This window comes from Diceros bicornis, chromosome 6 (genome assembly GCF_020826845.1).
Source record: "Diceros bicornis minor isolate mBicDic1 chromosome 6, mDicBic1.mat.cur, whole genome shotgun sequence".
NCBI classification, from domain to species: Eukaryota; Metazoa; Chordata; class Mammalia; order Perissodactyla; family Rhinocerotidae; genus Diceros; species Diceros bicornis.
The window spans coordinates 60,329,903-60,346,523 of record NC_080745.1 but is presented as its reverse complement, the minus strand read 5'-3'; the positions used below and the strand labels follow the sequence as shown (position 1 = coordinate 60,346,523).

The following is a 16,621-nucleotide window of genomic DNA, read 5'->3' as shown; positions in this document are numbered from 1 at the left end:
GTTGATTTCAAGGAAAAGTTGAATTTATGTGTTTCTTGTGAAAAAGATATAAATGTGGCTGTTTTAAATATATTTATTTATTTTTTAAACAAAGGCTATTCAAACTATTACCTCCTTACCCCTCCCCCAAAAGAAGAAAAAATCCATCTATCTCATTTGTTTCTCTAATTTTAAAGTCAGAAAGATCTCAAAGGTATTTTCCAAAGCTTTCTGTACAATAGATGCCCCTCACTCTAGAAGAGAAAGGCCAACGTGGAAGAAAGGAGGAAAATAGTTGCATCTTCACATGATTGTGGATACACGAACCTGGCCACCAGCATGACACTGTTAAAAGCCTCAGGGGTGGAAGAGATATTGGATGGCAACCATGAGAAGTACAAGGCGTGTGTCCTTCAGCATGGAGCCCACCACCTACTTCAAGGAACAGAAAACTAAGTGGAACAGCCAGTGGGTGCCCACCCTGCCCAACATTTCTCACCATCTGGACACTGTGTCATGCTCCATGACCATTCACAGGAACCGCATGGGCTGGGACAAGAAGAGAACCTTCTGTCTCTGTTTTAATGATCATGACCACCTGTGATCCATGAGAACACATCCCAGCCTGAGGTATTGGTCTCTAACTGGCTGGACATGGAGATAGATGAGCAGAAGTTACCGGACGCCTTTACCTGAAACATAAATGAGAAGCTGATGACCCCTGAGATGTTTTCAGAAGTCTTCTGTGACCACCTGGATTTGAACTAATCGCCATTGTTCCAGCCATCACCTCCGCCATCACACAGCAAATCGAGTCCTACCCAACCACAGAATTCTGCAAAGACCAATCAGACCAGAGTGTCATCATCAAGCTGAACAACCCCATGGGAAACGTTGCCCTAGTGGACCAGTTGAATGGGACATGTCAGAGAAGGAGATCTCCAGAGACACTTGCCCTGAAGCTGTGCTTGGAGCTGGGGCTGAGCAGGGAGGAGATTGTCACCACCATTGCATGCAGCATTTGGGGGCAGCCTAGCTGGCATTGGAAGACCTATGCCTTCAGTGAGAACTCCCTGCCCATGGTGAAGATTGCCATCCAGAACACAGGTGATGCTGATTAGTGGTACCCACTGCTGGAGACACTGACGGAGATGGAAAAGAAGATCCATGACCAGGACAGGAACACAATGCATATGAGGTATCTCATCAGCACTACCAGGGGGCCTGGTAACCAGCCTATGGGCACTTGGCTTCCACAGAGCATTCAGAAGATCAGACGGCCTCTCCTTCATCTTCAAGAAAGGAGGGAGGCAAAAGGGCAGCTGGATGTCATTTTGAGGAGCATGGGACAGTGGGGAAGCAAGAGGACTTCCAGGTCACCCTCCCCCTGGGCACACATTCCAGTTGCTGAGGCATAGTCCCCACCACCCCAGTCTCTGGTGTAGGAAGAGGCCTCGTCTGGGGGTTGTGTGTGTTTTATTATTTTTTTATTTTTTTTTAATGTTAGTGATATATTTTATTTTACCCAATATATCCAAAATATTATAATTTCAACATGTCATCAATATAAACTATTAATGATTTTTTTAAATTTTTTGTTTATTGCAGTAACATTGGTTTATAACATTGTAAAAATTTCAGGTGTACATCATTGTACTTCTATTTCTGCATGGACTACATCATGTTCACCACCAAAATACTAGTTACAACCCATCACCACACACATGTACCGAATTATCCCTTTCACCCTCCTCCCTCCTCCCTTCCCCTCTGGTAACCACCAATCCAATCTCTGTCCCTATGTGTTTGTTTATTGTTGTTATTATCTACTACTTAATGAAGGAAATCATACGGTATTGGACCTTCTCCCTCTGATTTATTTCACTTTGCATTATACCCTCAAAGTCCATCCATGTTGTCTCAAATGGCTGGATTTCATCGTTTCTTATGGCTGAGTAGTATTCCATTGTGTATATATACCACAGCTTCTTTATCCATTCGTCCCTTAATGGGCACTTAGGTTGCTTCCAAGTCATGGCTATTGTTAATAACGCTGCAATGAACACAGGGGTGCATGTACCTTTGCAAATTGGTGTTTTCAAGTTCTTTGGATAAATACCCAACAGTGGAATAGCTGGATCATATGGTAGTTCTATCCTTGATTTTTTGAGGAATCTCCATACTGTTTTCCATAGTGGCTGCACCAGTTTGCACTCCCACCAGCAGTGTATGAGAGTTCTCTTCTCTCCACATCCTCTCCAACACATATTGTTTTCTGTCTTGTTAATTATAGCCATTCTGACGGGCGTGAGATGATATCTCATTGTAGTTTTGATTTGAATTTCCCTGATAGTTAGTGATTTTGAACATCTTTTCATGTGTCTGTTGGCCATCTGTATATCTTCTTTGGAGAAATGTCTGTTCATGTCTTTTGCCCATTTTTTAGTTGGGTTGGTAGTTTTTTTGTTGTTGAGATGCATGAGTTCTTTATATATTTTGGAGATTAAGACCTTATCAGAAGTATGGTTTGCAAATATCTTCTCCCAATTGTTAGGTTGTCTTTTCGTTTTGTTGATGGTTTCCTTTGCTGTGCAGAAGCTTTTTAGTTTGATGTAGTCCCATTTGTTTGTTTTTCTTTTGGTTCTCTTGCCCGGTTAGATGTGGTGTTTGAAAATATGTTGCTAAGACCGATGTGGAAGAGCGTACTGCCTATGTTTTCTTCTAGAAGTTTCATAGTTTCAGGTCTTACATTCAAGTCTTTAATCCATTTGGAGTTAATTTTTGTGCCTGGTGTAAGGTAAGGGTCTACTTTCATTTTTTTGCATATGGCTATCCAGTTTTCCCAACACCATTTGTTGAAGAGACTTTCTTTTCCCCATTGTATGTTCTTGGCTCCTTTGTCAAAGATTAGCTGTCCATAGATGTGTGGGTTTATTTCTGGGCTTTCGATTCTATTCCATTGATCTGTGTGTCTGTTTTTGTGCCAGTCCCATGCTGTTTTGCTTACTATAGCTTTGTAGTATATTTTGAAATCAGGGAGTGTGATAACTCCAGCTTTGTTCTTTTTTCTCAGGATTCCTTTAGCTATTCGGGGTCTTTTGTTGTTCCATATAAAGTTTAGGATTCTTTGTTCTATTTCTGTGAAAAATGTTGTTGGAACTTTGATAGAGATTGCATTGAATCTATAGATGGCTTTAGGAAGTATGGACATCTTAACTATGTTAATTCTTCCAATCCAAGAGCACGGAATATCTTTCCATTTCTTTGTGTCTTCTTCAATTTCTTTCAGAAATGTTTTATAGTTTTCGGTGTACAGATCTTTCACCACTTTGGTTAAGTTTATTCCTAGGTATTTTATTATTTTTGTTGCAATTGTAAATGGGATGGTATTCTTAATTTCTCTTTCTGCTACTTCGTTGTTAGTGTACAGAAATGCAACTGATTTTTGTATGTTGATTTTGTATCCTGCAACTTTACCATATTCGTTTATTACTTCTAAAAGTTTTCTGGTGGATTCTTTAAGGTTTTCTATATACAAAATCATGTCATCTGCAAATAGTGACAGTTTCACTTCTTCTTTTCCAATTTGGATCCCTTTTATTTCTTTCTCTTGCCTGATTGCTTTGGCTTGGACTTCCAATACTATGTTAAATAAGAGTGGTGACAGTGGGCATCCTTGTCTGGTTCCTGTTCTTAGAGGGCTAGCTTTCAGTTTTTCACCATTGAGGATGATATTAGCTGTGGGTTTCTCATATATGGTCTTTATTATGTTGAGGTACTTTCCTTCTATAGCCATTTTATTCAGAGTTTTTATCATAAATGGATGCTGTATCTTGTCAAATGCTTTCTCTGCGTCTATTGAGATGATCATGTGATTTTTGTTCTTCATTTTATTAATGTGGTGTATTACGTTGATTGATTTGCCAATGTTAAACCATCCCTGCATCCCTGGAATAAATCCCACTTGATCATGGTGCATAATCTTTTTAACGTATTGTTGTATGCGATTTGCTAGTATTTTGTTGAGGATTTTCGCATCCATGTTCATCAGTGATATTGGCCTGTAATTTTCTTTTTTTTGTGTTGTCCTTGTCTGGTTTTGGTATCAGGGTAATGTCAGCTTTGTAGAATGAGTTAGGGAGCTTCCCCCCCTCCTCAATTTTTTGGAAGAGTTTGAGAAGGATAGGTATTAAGTCTTCTTTGAATGTTTGGTAGAATTCACCAGGGAAGCCGTCTGGTCCTGGACTTTTATTTTTGGGGAGGTTTGTGATTACTGTTTCGATCTCCTTACTGGTGATTGGTCTATACAAATTCTCTACTTCTTCTTGATCCAGTTTTGCAAGGTTGTATGATTCTAAGAATTTATCCATTTCTTCCAGATTGTCGAATTGGTTGGCACATAGCTTTTCATAGTATTCTCTTATAATCTTTTGTATTTCTGAGGTGTCTGTTGTAATTTCTCCTCTTTCATTTCTGATTTTACTTATTTGTGCCTTCTCTCTTTTTTTCTTGGTGAGTCTAGCTAAAGGTTTGTCTATTTTGTTGATCTTTTCAAAGAACCAGCTCTTGGTTTTATTAATTTTTTCTATTGTTTTTTTGGTCTCTATTTCATTTAGTTCTGCTCTGATTTTTATTATTTCCCTTCTTCTACTGATTTGGGGCTTTGTTTGTTCTTCTTTTTCCAGTTCCTTTAGGTGCATTGTTAGATTGTTTGTTTGAGATTTTTCTTGTTTGTTGAGATAGGCCTGTATCGCTATATACTTCCCTCTTAGAACCGCTTTTGCTGTATCCCATAAATTCTGGCATGTCGTATTTTCATTTTCATTTGTCTCCAGGTATTTTTTGATTTCTTCTTTGATTTCTTCGTTAACCCCGTCGTTGTTCAGTAGCATTTTGTTTAATCTCCAGATATTTGTGGCTTTTCTGATTTTCTTCCTATAGTTGATTTCTAGTTTCGTACCGTTGTGGTCAGAAAAGATGCTTGGTATTATTTCAATCTTCTTAAATTTATGGAGACTTGTTTTGTGGCCTAATATGTGATCAATCCTGGAGAATGTTCCATGTGCATTTGAAAAGAACGTGTATTCTTCGGTTTTTGGATGGAATGCTCTGTACATATCTACTAGGTCCATCTGTTCCTGTGTGTCGTTTAAGGCCAATGTTTCCTTATTGATCTTCTGTTTGGATGATCTTTCCATTGGTGTAAGTGGAGTGTTAAAGTCCCCTACTAGTATTGTGTCACTGTCTATTTCTGTTTTTATGTCTGTTAATAATTGCTTTATATATTTAGGTGCACCTACATTGGGTACGTAGATATTTACAAGTGTTATATCCTCTTGTTGGATTGTTCCCTTGATCATTATGTAATGTCCTTCTTTGTCTCTTTTTACAGTTTTTGTTTTAAAGTCTATTTTGTCTGATATGAGTACTGCTACCCCAGCTTTCTTTTCACTGCCGTTTGCGTGGAGTATCTTTTTCCATCCCTTCACTTTCAGTTTGTGAGTGTCTTTAGGTCTGGAAGGTGTCTCTTGTACGCAGCATATATATGGGTCTTGTTTTTTTATCCAGTCAGCCACCCTATGCCTTTTAATTGGAGCATTTAGTCCATTGACGTTTAAAGTAGCTATTGATAAGCATGTACTTACTGCCATTTTTTAACTTTTTTTTTTTTCCCTCAGTGTTTTAGTAGTCCTTCTCTGTTCCTTACTTCTTCTATACAGAATTGATGGTCACTTTAGTTTGACCTATGTCTGAAAGCTGTACTCTTTAACTCCCCTCCTCCATCCTTTTATGTTTTTGATATCATATCTAACCTCTTTTTTGTGCATTTTTATTCATTACGTTCTAATCATGGAAATAGATAATTTTTCCTATTTGTGGTCTTCTCTTTCCCCCTTAAATCAGTCCCTTTAACATTTCTTGTAGCACTGGTTTCTTGGTGACAAACTCCTTTCATTTTTGCTTATCTGGAAAAATTTTGATCTCTCCTTCCATTTTGAATGATAACCTTGCTGGGTAGAGTATTCTTGGCTGTAAGTTTTTTCCTTTTAGCACTTTAAATATATCGCGCCATTCCCTTCTAGCCTGTAAGGTTTCTGCTGAGAAATCAGCTGATAGCCTTATGGGGTTTCCTTTGTATGTAACTTGACATTCTCTTGCGGCTTTTAGGATTCTCTCTTTATCTTTGATTCTGGACATTTTGATTATGATGTGTCTTGCTGTGGGCCTCTTTGGGTTTATCTTGTTTGGGGCTCTCTGTGCTTCCTGTACCTGGATGTCTGTTTCCTTCCTTAGGTTAGGGAAGTTTTCATCTATTATTTCTTGAAATAGATTCTCTGCCCTCTTGTCTCGCTCTTCTCCTTCCGGGACACCTATAACACGGATGTTAGTGCGCTTGATGTTGTCCCAGATGTCCATTAGACTGTCCTCACTCTTTTTAATTCTTTTCTCTTTTACCTGTTCACCTTGGGTAATTTCTTCTAGTCTTTCTTCCACCTCACAGATCCGTTCTTCTGTATCCTCTACTCTGCTTTTGAGTCCCTCTAATGAATTTTTCATTTCCAGTATTGTATTTGTCATTGCTGATTGGTTCTTTTTTATATCTTCCATTTCTTTGTTGACATTCTCACTGAGTTCATCTATTCTTCTCCCCAGGTCAGTGAGCATCCTTAACACTCTTAGTTGGAACTCTCTGTCAGGTAGGTTGCTCATTTCTGTTTCACTTAGTTCCTTTTCTGGGGTTTTGTCCTGTTCCCTTACTTGGAATGTATTCTTTTGCCTCCTCATTTTGCCTCTTTCCCTGTGCTTGTGTCTACGTATTAGGTAGGTCAGCTACGTCTCCTGCTCTTGGATAGGTGACCTTATGTAAGTGATGCCTTAGGAGCCTTCCAGTGTGCTTCCCTCAGTTCTCAATGTTCCAGGGGTGGCCCCTATGTGGGCTACGTGTGTGCCTCTATTGTGGCCTGTTAGCTCTCCCTATAGGTGCCCAGGGAGGCTGAGTTATGCTCCTTGCCAGCTGTTGTAATGCTCAGCTGCTTGTAGTTGTTGTGGGCCCTTCAGTCTCTTTATCAGGTGTGGGGAGCCCCAGCACAGTTGGCTGCAAGTTCTAATACCACATTTGTGTTGCAGTATTTCTTTTAAGTGAGTAGGCCCCCAGCGTGGCAGGTTGTTAGGCTCAGGGCCTTACAATTGCTGTAAGCCTCTAGCCTATTAGGTCTCTTGTCAGCTCTCTGAGGATTGCAGCTGGGTGGGGCTGGCCTCAGGCACAGGAGCACCCAATTGTTTCAGGCTTTGGAAGGTGGGGCAAACCTCCTATGTGGGTCTTTGAGAAGCACAAGTCTTCTGCAGCTGACAAGCCCTGTTGCCCACAGGTCCACACACACAGTCAACACAGTCCTGCCCCGTGTGAGTGCCCCGACCTCACCAAGCGGATCCAGTCTCTCCATGGCGGGAGTCCCACACACTCCGCCACCGCCCCACACTCTCTACCTGCTCCTTGTGCCCACCCTGCCCCGCTCAAGTCGGCTCAGTTGCCAGGCTGCAGAGAATCCAGTCACCAATCTATGCAGGCCCACACATTGCCTGAGGGCTTGTTGTTGAGTGGGGCCAGACTCTAGGGTGGACTGCCTGCCCTGGCTGAGCTGGATTAAATCGGTGCTCTAGCGGGTGGAGCAGACCCTGGGCTAGCAGGCCTCAGGGAGAACTCCAATGGCGTCTGTGTCAGCACGCTCACACCAGGCCACAACAATGGCCGCCGCCAATGTCCCAGTCACTGGAGAGGTCTCACCCCTCACCGAGATGCACTCAGGGCCTATTAGGTGAGTCTCTTGTCACCAAAGCACTGTGCACCTTTCTTTCTGGTGATTTTAGGATGCTTTCTGGAACGGGTGAGTTTGTGCGCGGGCCCTTTAAGAGCCAGTTTTAGTTTTTTTGTGAACCGGGTTTTCTGGGGGTACTCCCCAATGCTTTAGTAGCAGGCAAAGTCAGATATTATGCCACTGGTGTCGATTGTGCTGGGTCCACAAAATGCCCACAGCGGGGGCGCTCCCCGGCTCAGGACCCCGTGCCTCCAGGGAGGCTGCGTACCTGTGGGCTGCTCCCGGCGGCCGTGAAGCTGGCGGCTTGTGACGGCGGCCTTTTTCCTCTCCGGAAGGGAGTCTCTGCCTCTTCTACCCCAGCTAGGACTGTCCGCTGCTGCAGGAGTTCCTCTTATCCAGTTTTCAGTTCTGTCTCAGGGGTAATTTTTCCACGAGTAGTTGTAAATTGGTTGTGTCCACGGGAGGAGGTGAGCTCAGGGTCTGCCTATGCCGCCATCTTGACTCCCAGCCTGTGTGTGTGTTTTAATAGGAACCGCAGACCCCAGGGCCCGGTTAGCAATACTTTGTGTGTGTGTGTGTGTGTGTGTGTGTGTGTGAGGGAGATCAGCCCTGAGCTAACATCCGATGCTGATCCTCCTCTTTTATTATTATTATTTTTTTTTTGCCGAGGAAGATTGGCCCTGAGCTAACATCTGTGCCCATCTTCCTCTACTTTATATGGGATGCCGCCACAGCATGGCATGACAAGTGGTGTGTTGGTGCACGCCCTGGATCCGAACCTGTGAACCCTGGGCCACCAAAGCAGAGCACATGCACTTAACTGCTTGTGCCACCATGCCAGCCCCAGCAATACTTTTTAAATAAAAGACAATAGGTCAAAAAAGAGTGACATAAATGTATATAAGTTTATCTATGTGATCTGCTTAGAATATATATGGAGGGCCTATTTTCTGGAAGGACATATGACTAGTAAGTGGGAATGGTTATTTCTGAAAGTCTAAATAAAATTCTGAGGTTAGATGGGAGAGAAACTTTCTTTCCACCATATATGTTTTGTGACAATGTGATATTATTTTTGTAAATTGAGATGTAAGTTATGTAAAATAAAATGTACCTTATAAAGTGTACAGTCAAAATAAGTGCACTCTGTGTTCATTGCAGCGTAATTCACAATAGCCAAGACTTGGAAGCAACCTAAGTGCCCATCAAGGGAAGAATGGATAAAGATGCTGTGGTATATATACACAATGGAATACTACTCAGCCATAAGAAACGATGAAATCCAGCCATTTGTGACAACATAGATGGACACTGAGGGTATTATGCAAAGTGAAATAAGTCAGAGAGAGAAGGTCAAATACCATATGATTTCCTTCATTAAGTAGTAGATAATAACAACAATAAACAAACACATAGAGACAGAGATTGGATTGGTGGTTACCAGAGGGGAAGCGGAGAGGGAGGAGGGTGAAAGGGATAATTCGGCACATGTGTGTGGTGATGGGTTGTATTTAGTATTTGGGTGGTGAACATGATGTAATCTATGCAGACGTAGAAGTATAATGGTGTACACCTGAAATTTATACAATGTTATAAACCAATGTTACTGCAATAAACAAAAAATTTTAAAAAATAAAAAATAAAATAAATAAATAAAAATAAGTGCATAATGTAACCACCACCACAATCAAGATATAAAACATTTCCATGACTCCTCAAAGTCCCCTTATGCTCCTGTTGCAACAAACCCATTTTTCTCACTTCCACTGATGTGTTTTCTTTCTCTATAGTTTTGACTTTCAAAAATGTCATACAATAGAATGTGACATAGATGGAATAATTTATAATCAGTTATATATGCCTATTATTTCTGGCTGTTTTATTTAGCAGAATGCATTGGGATTCATCCTAGTTGCAACTATCAGTAGTTTGTTTTTTCATTGTTTATTTATTTAGTTTTTCTTGTTTATTGCTTAGCAGCATTCCATGGTATGTAGTATTACAAATTATTTATCCATTCACAAGTTGATGGATATTTTGGTTGTTTTCAGTTTTTGGCTATTGAATAAAGGTGCTGTAAATAGTTGCATAGAGATCTGTGTTTGAACATATATTTTCGTTTTAATAGGTAAAAACCTAAGGGTGGGATTGTTACATAAACGTATGTTTAACTTTCTACAAAACTGTTTAATTATGTTCTAATGTGGCTGTGGCATTTTACATTCATACTAGAGTTCCAGTTGGTCCATGTACCATCCACCGCTTGCCATCGTCAGTCTTTTTAAATTCTAGCCCCTCTAGATGGTGTGTAGTGACATTTATATCACATATGTTTAACTTCCATTTCTTTGATGAATACTGAGATTTGGCTTTTCATGTTCTGAGTGGTTATATATAATCTCTGTTAAAGTGTCTATTCAAATTATATGCTTATTTTTATTCAGTTTTTCCCTTCCTTTTATTGAATTGTTGTAGATATTCACACATTCTGGGTACAAATCCATTATCATATATGTGTTTTGCAGATATCTATACCCAGTCTAGGGCTTTTTATTTTTTTAGTTTCTTAAGAATATCTTTCAAAGAGTGGAAATTTTAATTTTAATGGAGTCCACTTAATAAATTATTTCTCTTACAATTTGTGCTTTGTGTCATATCTAAAAATTATTTGCAGTGCAAGTTCCCAAAGATGTACCTTTATTTTTCTTCTAAAATTTTTAGAAGTTTAGCTTTTATATTTAGATCTATAATCCATGTCAACTTAATTTTTGTTTATGATGTGAAGTAATGGCCATTCTTTATTTCTTTTCCATATGGACATCCAAATTTCCAACACCATACATTGAAAATATATCTGCATTTTACCTTATGTTAACATTTTCATATGTTACTTCTTTAAAAACAAACAAGGCAATGATTTTAAAAACTACATTATAAATGCAATATGTGATAAATGGGGATGGAATTTTTTTCCCTACTTTGGAAAACTTTTAAAACTTAGGAGAAAAATTACAACAACATAAATGTAGTTACATAAAATAAATATGAAGTGCGTATATATCTACTTTTTATATCTGTTTATCAATCTATTTATCTACTATACTTAACCCCCAGATATTTCAGTATGTCTTTTCTGAGAACAAGGAATTTCTTCTACATAACAATAATACACTAAAGGATTTATCATAAATTCAATAATATCTAATACATAGCCATATTTAAATTTTCCGAACTCTCCTAAAATACCCTTCAAAGGATTTTTTTTTTTTTGAATCATGTATCCAACCAAGGAACAAGCATTAAATTTGATTATTTTGTCCTTTTAGTCTCTTGTAATCAAGAACAGTTCCCTTTGGTTTGTTGCTTTTTTCCTTTAAGTACTTGCATTTTTGAAGATTTCAGCCAGTTGTCATGTATATTGTGTCTTAGTCTGGTTTTTGTGTGATTATTTTCTTGAGATTAGATTCCAGTGACATGTTTTTGGCAAGAAAATGACATAGGTGATGTTGCGTATCTCTCATTGCATGATATTGGGGAGATGAGGAAACATAACATCAGCTTATCTCTACCTTGGCGATGTTGAGTTCCTCACTTAGTAAAGAGGGTCCTCCAGAAACATCCATTGTAGGGATGTGATTTTTCATATGTAATCAATTTTAAAATCTATGGCATGGTACTTTAAGCCTTGAGAATATCTCGATTCCCAAATAATTAACCCAATTGTTTTAGCATTAAATGATGATAGTTGCCTGAATTTATGATCTTTGCCAGAACTATTTTAAAATGATGGTTTTTCTAATTTTACCATTCCTTATTTTTTTAATCTTTAATTCATCTGTAAAGAAGAGCTCACACATGTTTTTAAATTTATAGAAACCAGTTGCATGGTCTATTTTAAACATTCAGTAGTTATTACTGTACTTGTTTGTAACATCCCAGAAGAGGTCATTTTTAATTACACTTACTACTACTTAAAAACACCCTATGAATATATTCTAAATAATCCTGAATTTTCAAGAGCCAGCAGAAACTTCCGCATAAAACCATAATATACATGTGAGACATATAAAAACTTGAGTGATGAAATAGAACAGCAGGTGGGAATATACCCCAGTGTCCAAACTTGGTGATAAGGAAAAGGGATCAGAAGTTCTGGCACCTAGATACTCAGTTGTATTAGTCAGCTTAGGCTGCTGTAACAAAATACTTTAGACTGGGTTGCTTAAACAACAAACATTTATTTCTCACAGTTCTGGAGCCTGGAAAGTCCAAGATCAGGTGCTAACAGACCAGGGCCTGGTCATGACCCTCTTCCTGGCTTGCAAATGGCTGCCTTCTAGCTGTGTCCTCACATGGTGGAATGGAGTTGGGGGGAGATAACTCTGCTCTCTCTTCATATATATATACATACTAATCCCATCATGAAGGCCCCGTCCTCATAAGCCTAATTGCTTCCCAAATGCCACACCTCTAAATACCATCACATTGGGTGTTAGGGCTTCAAAATATAAATTTTGAGGGAACACAAACATTCAGTCCATAGCATTACTACTTCCACCGCTATAGGAGGCCAGTTTGGTAAGATCACTGCATTGACATCAAACACATCTCTGTTTGTTTGTTGGTCTGTCTGGCTGGAAATGTTATTGCCTACTTTGGACTTGAGTTTTCTCATATACAAATCAAGAGCCTGAACTAAGTGACTTCCAAAATTTTTTCCAGTTTTATAACTTCTTTATAACTCAGTTTATCTTTGTCTGATCATGTCAGGATACTACCCTTTTACTATATCTTACATCTGTTCTACATGATGGCAAAGAATTGCCCCAAACAGAGATGTTTGACCCTCGCCACTTCCTGGATGACAGTGGCAATTTTAAGAAGACTGATTGATTCACGCCTTTCTCAGCAGGTAATAAAAAGTCATTTCCGTCTGTATTTCAAGGTACCATTGTGGGATCAATTGAAGCTTGAATGGTGCCTAATCTGGGACTGATAAAATCATTCTTTGTACATGATCAGTAGTTCCACTCCCAATGCCCATGTGCTTTCCCACTTCGTGATATATCCTCATTTTGGAGCCAGATCAGCAAGATGTGAGGCACTTACCCAGTTGGTCTAAAGTAATAAATCTAGAGAACGAGTTGTTTGGATTTGTCTCCAGATACATCACTGCACTACTCAAAACTCTTCATAGGTACTTTATAAATTAGGCACAGTAAGAGAATATCTGAATTGCCAGCACCACTACTTTTGCACTTTGGGGCCATTATTAAGTGAAATAAGTGTTGCTTGAACACAAGCACTGTGGTACCATGACAGTTGATCTGATAACCCAGACAGCTACTAAGTGACTAATGGAAGGGATGATTCACATCCAGGGCAGGATGGAATGAGATGGCAAAAGATTTCATCATGTTTCTCAGAATGGCACACAATGTAAAATTTATGAATTGTTTATTCTGGAATGCTCTATTTAATATTTTTCCACTGCAGTCGACCACGGGTACCTGAAACCATGGAAAGTGAAACCACGAGTAAGGGAGGATGACTGTATTTACCTTCCTTGAGATTGGTTAGGTTCTTACAAAACATCAGGGGGTAGGCTCTGAAAAATAGTTTCTCTTGAGGGCAGACCTTGTTAAGAAGAGAAGAATGCTCTGGGAATTTTTCAAAATGGCTATATTTCTCTCCCCTGCTAGAAGCAAGAGATATTTTTTCTCCAGTCTTCCCTCTGAGAACCTAGTAGGGCTCTTAGAGGTAAAATTCACAAAAGGGAGCCCTCCCGCTCCCTTTAGAGCCTACTGATAGTTAGGGCAAATCATTATTAACATACTTTAAATCTAGTTAAATAAATCATTTTATAAACTCATATTTGTGTATTTTGCAGAATAATGCTGTGGCACGTTATTTATTAAAATACATAAAAATCAATACCATAAGTAATCAATAATATTAGAAAAAACATGCTGATAGTTTTTAAATACTCTTGTGTTTATAGGGAAATCACAGTTGATGAGGGCTGCAGTAACAGATGCCCAGGCAACTAAAACCACAGATAAGCATCATTCCTGGTGGGAATTGTAGGAATGGACTTTGTAAGAAACTCTCAGATATGTCAGTAAGGCTGACTGTACAAATACAGTCAATAAAGTGAGAGTACACGTCACTTGTTTCATGCTCCATAGGGATGTGATGAGCTCATTCCCACCCTGTCCACTTGACAAGTGTTCCCTGGTGAAATGTTCTAGAATAGGGAACCCCGATTACGCAATGGGAAAAATATTGCTGTTTAGCTCTTTGAAAAAATGAGACTCAAAGCCTTCTACCTTTCTGATGTAATGATTTGAAAACAAGTTCAGGACAGAATAGGATTAAATAACATTTTCTACCCACACTGTATGCACAATCATAAGTGTACACACACTAGCATACACACACAAAACCTTCCTTGGCTCTCTGCCTCAAACCCTCCCTCCTCCACATGAGGGCTGATAGCCGCTACCTATAATGAGGGCTGCCCTGAAATGTTTCCGAGGACATCATTAGAGAAGTGAATAGCCAGTTAAAATCGGAGTTACAGAGTACAGAATCACTCACCATTGGTTTTTCTTGACTCCTCCACAAGGCAGCAGGCTTCCTCATGAACATGATCCTCAATGTTCCTCTTTCCCAGCCCAAAATTCCTTAGGGTCATGAGGGAGAAATGCCACATTTCTCTCCATCTCTTCCCATTGCTGAAAAGGATTCCTACCAGGTGGGGAAACAGAAACTGAGAAGGAGGTCCTAGGCAAGGAGGAGGAAACTGACACTTGGCAGCCCTGTGGCTGGGCCAAGTTCTGCTGAGGAGATCTTTAAATTCCTGTTTTCCGTCCTGTCCACTCTCAGTGCTCAACATGTGCACTGACACACCTACTAAGTCCTTTATTAGCTCTTTCAATCACTGGCAAACTGCCTTTTCTGGAAAACTCCTCTCCCAGATCAATCTGGGCTGCCTTCACTGTTTCATATTCATGAAGCACCACAGTGGGCTTGATGCTAAAATACAGAGTGAAAACAGGGCTTTGAGAGCTGGGAAGTTGAAAGGAGATGCAAATATTAGACAAGTATTCTCTGTTTGGTGTACATATTGTGCCTGATTGAGACTATTATCATGGTATTTTTGATGTTTTTTTCCCTGTTGCACACAACTTCAAATATTTCTAAATTTTATACATAACCGTGAGATGATTGTTATAGCTGCCATTTGTTGAGGGCTTCCAAAGTGCCAAGCCATTTCCTGGGCACCTGGTACACAGGTTACAATTAATCCTCACATCAACGACCCAGCTGCGTTTATTTATCCCATTTTACGCGTAAAGAAACTGAAGTTTAGAAATCCAGAAATTGACTTTTGTTCCCAGCACCCCACAACTAATAAGCTGAGGACCAAATTTGAAACCTGCTTGCTTGATCTCTGACTTCTGAGCAATTCATCAGTCTCCAATGCTCACCTTGGGACCAATAAATAGCTGACTTCCTCAAGATCACCTGTAAACTTCTTTCCATTGGTATTTTGATTGAGTACCTTTGTGATGAATGCTAGAAATCTGTATTTTGTAATATCACTTCAGAGATTCTGATGCCCAGCCCAGTTTGTGATCTGCTGATGTTATTAAAACAGAAAGAGAGTGGGCACCACAGAAGCAGTGCCAGGACATGCAGCATCTCATAGAACAACAATTTCTTCCATTCTTCAGCATTCATTGAGCTCAGAAGGCAGCTTTTTGCAGAGTTAAAAAGGATTCTGTAACTACTCAGACGCCCTTATGGAATAACTCTTTTGTTCACTTATGTTGATCATGAACACTTATTTTCTTGACACCAGGTGTAAATTGGTTCTCAGAGAACTGTAATTTTCATGGTTAATCTGAATAAACATATATGTAAAACATATGTACACAGCATATACTGTGGATGACTTCTTGAGTAAAATCTCTAATCACAAAACACTTCCATTATCATTTATCTTCAGGCAAAAAATCACAGCAACTGACTGTGAAAAAATGAAGGGCAACACCATCCCCTTCTTTTACTACTTTATTATTTGATTCTATCTTAAAATGGCTAAATATTTCTCCTCTCCCAAAATGCATTCTTTCATTCCATATTTCTGACACTCATCTATGAAAAAAACAACGGAAACATCAAAATCCACAGAGAGTATTTTCTGTAAAATGATCTATTTTAATACTTTACCTCCAAGAATATGTTTTATTTAAAAGTAAGCATTAATTTCCTTACCCTTTGTAAGCCACCAGAGAGCATAAAACATATTTACATTACTTAAGGCTTTGCTGATGTCCTTAACGTCTAACTGTAGAATATTTCCAATAATAGGGAGAGGAGTGGGGCCAGGGGGGAGCTTCCCTTTCCTGGAGCTCTGTTTCCAGAGTGAAAGGAGAAGCCAACAGGAGAGAGAGAGCACCAGGACCACAGCTGGATCCATTGTCTCTTCTTACTTAGTCAACTGTGAGCCTGAAATCCAAAGCTTTTATAACACTCTCTGCCAATTCAACTTGTGATTCTGTCATGTACAAAATGATAAATAAACTGAGTCAGCTCTAATCTTTCCTTGTGGACTTTGGCCTACTGATAAAGGTAAAAATAAAATGATCTTTAATCTTTTTCTCCTTTTTTGCAATGCTCTACCATGAAGATTTTGTTTAATTGGTTATGAGTTATGCCCAGGTATTGGTAATTATTTTAAGAATACACCAGAGGTGATTTCAATATGCAGTATCAAGAAATACTGAGGCAAATTATTTGATCCAAAAATTACTCAA

General features: G+C 39.2%; 1 protein-coding gene and 2 pseudogenes across 1 annotated transcript; 2 read left to right on the top strand and 1 right to left on the bottom strand.

Moving 5' to 3' along the window:
* Nucleotides 1-1,397, top strand: part of LOC131406861 (SWI/SNF-related matrix-associated actin-dependent regulator of chromatin subfamily B member 1-like) — a 34,980-nt pseudogene extending 33,583 nt beyond the window's left edge.
* LOC131407612 (cytochrome P450 2C9-like) overlaps nucleotides 1-13,883 on the top strand; it is an 85,960-nt pseudogene extending 72,077 nt beyond the window's left edge.
* A 505-nt stretch (nucleotides 13,884-14,388) lies between these two features.
* LOC131407611 (cytochrome P450 2C55-like) lies at nucleotides 14,389-16,284 on the bottom strand. The gene is made up of 3 exons (XM_058544377.1): nucleotides 16,109-16,284; nucleotides 14,713-14,867; nucleotides 14,389-14,546 (listed from the first exon to the last, which is right to left on the bottom strand). Exons 1-3 carry the CDS (start codon nucleotides 16,282-16,284, stop codon nucleotides 14,389-14,391), a joined length of 489 nt encoding a protein of 162 aa, XP_058400360.1.
* Nucleotides 16,285-16,621: the final 337 nt, after the last annotated feature.

Coding starts and splice junctions, on each gene's coding strand:
- LOC131407611 (XM_058544377.1), bottom strand. CDS start 16,284: ATGGATCCAGCTGTGGTCCTGGTGCTCTCTCTCTCCTGTTGGCTTCTC. Junction 14,868..16,108: donor GCCTTAAGTAATGTAAATAT/GTTTTATGCTCT, acceptor TCAACTTCCCAG/CTCTCAAAGCCCTGTTTTCA. Junction 14,547..14,712: donor AAGAGCTAATAAAGGACTTA/GTAGGTGTGTCA, acceptor CCCACCTGGTAG/GAATCCTTTTCAGCAATGGG.